The sequence below is a fragment of the Artemia sp. Qi Xiang Cuo genome, chromosome 21 (assembly GCF_049724085.1).
Source record: "Artemia sp. Qi Xiang Cuo chromosome 21, ASM4972408v1, whole genome shotgun sequence".
In the NCBI taxonomy this organism is placed as follows: Eukaryota; Metazoa; Arthropoda; class Branchiopoda; order Anostraca; family Artemiidae; genus Artemia; species Artemia sp. Qi Xiang Cuo.
Window position 1 is genome coordinate 32,472,978 of NC_142814.1, and position 2,649 is coordinate 32,475,626.

Consider the following 2,649-nt stretch of genomic DNA (forward strand, 5'->3'; position numbering starts at 1 on the left):
TTCGTATCGGTTTTAAACAATAAAATTCGTGGTTTGTTTGGAATAGAATCAATTATCAGAACATTTGTAATCGTAATTATTCTCAAATTCTCAATGTTACAACTATAATCTTCTCGACAAATTTTTGTAATTTAAGATCTTATTTTTTTTTAAATTGTTTTTTTTATTGCACTATATTCTTTATAGATTTTTTTATATTTTTTTATGAGAGTTATTAAAACATAAAAATTATTTATAAAAATAAAATCTATTCAGTTATAAATTTTAATTGTGAAGCTAAAACGTCGCTTATAATTTGCCACATATTTTTTATATATATCTTTATATATTTTTTATAACAGAACTTAAGTTCTGTATACTCATCTAATTATATTTATTAATATCATTTACTTCTAGGTGTTGTTGTTATCGCAAATGTTCTAGAGTCAATTTTTACCAAATGTCATGTCATTGCTTGTTGATTTGATTCGAAGATAATATATTCATTTAATACAAAAATATAGAAAAATTTGGCGGAGAGTATTTGTAAATCAGAAAATATCGATGGGAGCAGTAGTTTTACGAAACCAGGTTTCTATGCTTTGCCTAATTATTCACAAATATTTATTTTTAATTTAATGTGAGAATATCAAAAGAAATTAAGTAAGTGACAAAAAAAAAATATTCTGTTTTTTTTTTTGGAAATTAACTATTCTGAAATTGAATTTGGAAACCAAAGGCATTACCTTATACAAATACTATTTATTGTGAATGCAAAGAATTTTTTGTCATATGTAAATTTTATTAAATACTGGGGATATACAAAAATATATTTTCTTTTTAATTCCCACAATGTTACAAGGATTAAAACGAAATACTATGAAATAAATTGCTGTTTTAAAGAAGGTGATTCCTACTCTTAATTTGGAACTATCAAGTATTTACGATAGGAGTTTAACACGTTTTAGTTGATTAACCCAATAGTCAGTGCAAAAGTATCGGTCACATTCAGAGGTAACGTTTAAATTTTTTAACCTTCAATTTCTTTTGAAAAAAAGCTCTACTACTTGTTTTGTATTGTTTGAAATTACAAATTTAAAAACTTACTAACCCAAAAATATAGTTTAGTCAAAATAATAACAATGAACACCACATGAAAAATATAATTTAAAGTTCTGAGCCCGGATAAGTACATTATTAAAAAAATTCTCAAATTATACACAGTATATCATCTAATAACCTAAAGACAGAACTTTGTCTTACTTCGGTTGAGATAAATTCATTCTTTAAAGTATTCTTCTAGGATCTTTCTGAATCCCTATGTCCTGAAAATAATGTTCTTAATTAATTAATTGCTTCAATAGTAAAAGAAACTCAATTTAGCACAATGTAAAAGTGTGAGTGAAATATAACGGAGTGGATTTTTTAATGAAATAAAAACCGATCATCAAAGCATAAATTAACTGGAATTGTCCTTTAAATTAAAAGTGTCATGGTTACAAAGCTCTAACCGAATTATGGTATTTTGTTTTTTACAATAGGACTTTCTGTTATTTGAATATTTTAGAGAATAACATTTTTGGTTCTTTTTGAAAGAGAATCAATTACCAGAATATTCTTAATCATAATTATTTTCAAATTTTCTAATGCTCTTCATCCTAAGCAACGAATCTATAACCATCTCCAAAAAATTAACTAGTGATATTTTCATATACTTTTACTTAGGCAACGAAAGGAGCTTTAATGAAAACCAAAACCCTCTGTCCCCAAAATATACATTTTATTTTGCAGAATGTTTCTGAAGTAACCCATATACAATAAAGACTAAATAGTAAAGTGGCGATCTAACAGGGTTCTGTTTTTTGTTTTTTTTTTCTAATAAGATGTATTTTGGAATAATGGCGGCGTTGATAAAGAAATTCTAATAAAAAAGATTATAATTTTATTTATTTTTAAAGTAAAAAGAAAAAAATTTTAAAATTAATAAATTAAAATATAGGAGAAGCAGCAAGAAATGTCGCATTCTGAGATGATATAATGCCATAAAAAAAATTAAATACTCTAACTAATGAGCAAAATAAAACATTTTTTTCTTATCGCTATTTATTTCTATCATTCTATCGAAGTTTCTACATCAAAAATGTTTTAATACTTCGTCATATGTTTCCGTAATATTATACGAATTTCATTGAGGAGGATAACGTAAAACTACACTGAGTTCCTATGTAATTGACAGGGACAGTTAGAGTAACTCAAAAACTGTTTTGTAGCCACTTCTCTTTGTTGTAAAATTGTGTTTAATCTCATTGCATCTGTTTCACATTTTCATGCCAAAAAAATGTATTCCTTAATGTTTAACATTATAAGAGTGTGGATGACTATGTCTGAACCATAAAGTACGAAGTACGGCTATATAAAGTACGGCTATATCTGATCTAATCTTAAAGTACGAAGGACATCAAATTTAAAGCTTTTTTTCCTCCCTGGTTCCATCTTAGGTCTAATCAGTTGTTTCCTTGGTCGGTTCCATGGGTCTTAGGCAGCTTTCTTGGATGTATTATAATTGTTTCTACGGTTCGCTTTGGGTTGTTATAACATTCTCAAGGTTAGAATCCTGCTTAAAGCTTCACCAAAAAAAGTTTTTCTAATTAAATTATTTCTTTTTCAAAT

The 2,649-nt window shown here is 26.3% G+C and overlaps 1 protein-coding gene across 1 annotated transcript in view; it reads left to right on the forward strand.

Moving 5' to 3' along the window:
* LOC148939457 (muscle, skeletal receptor tyrosine protein kinase-like) overlaps positions 1-461 on the forward strand; it is a 160,590-nt gene extending 160,129 nt beyond the window's left edge. Inside the window, exon 10 of the mRNA XM_089106883.1 lies at positions 397-461. Coding sequence (XP_088963009.1) covers positions 397-461 — 65 coding nt within the window. The remainder of the gene's footprint in view (positions 1-396) is intronic.
* The last annotated feature ends 2,188 nt before the right edge of the window (positions 462-2,649 follow it).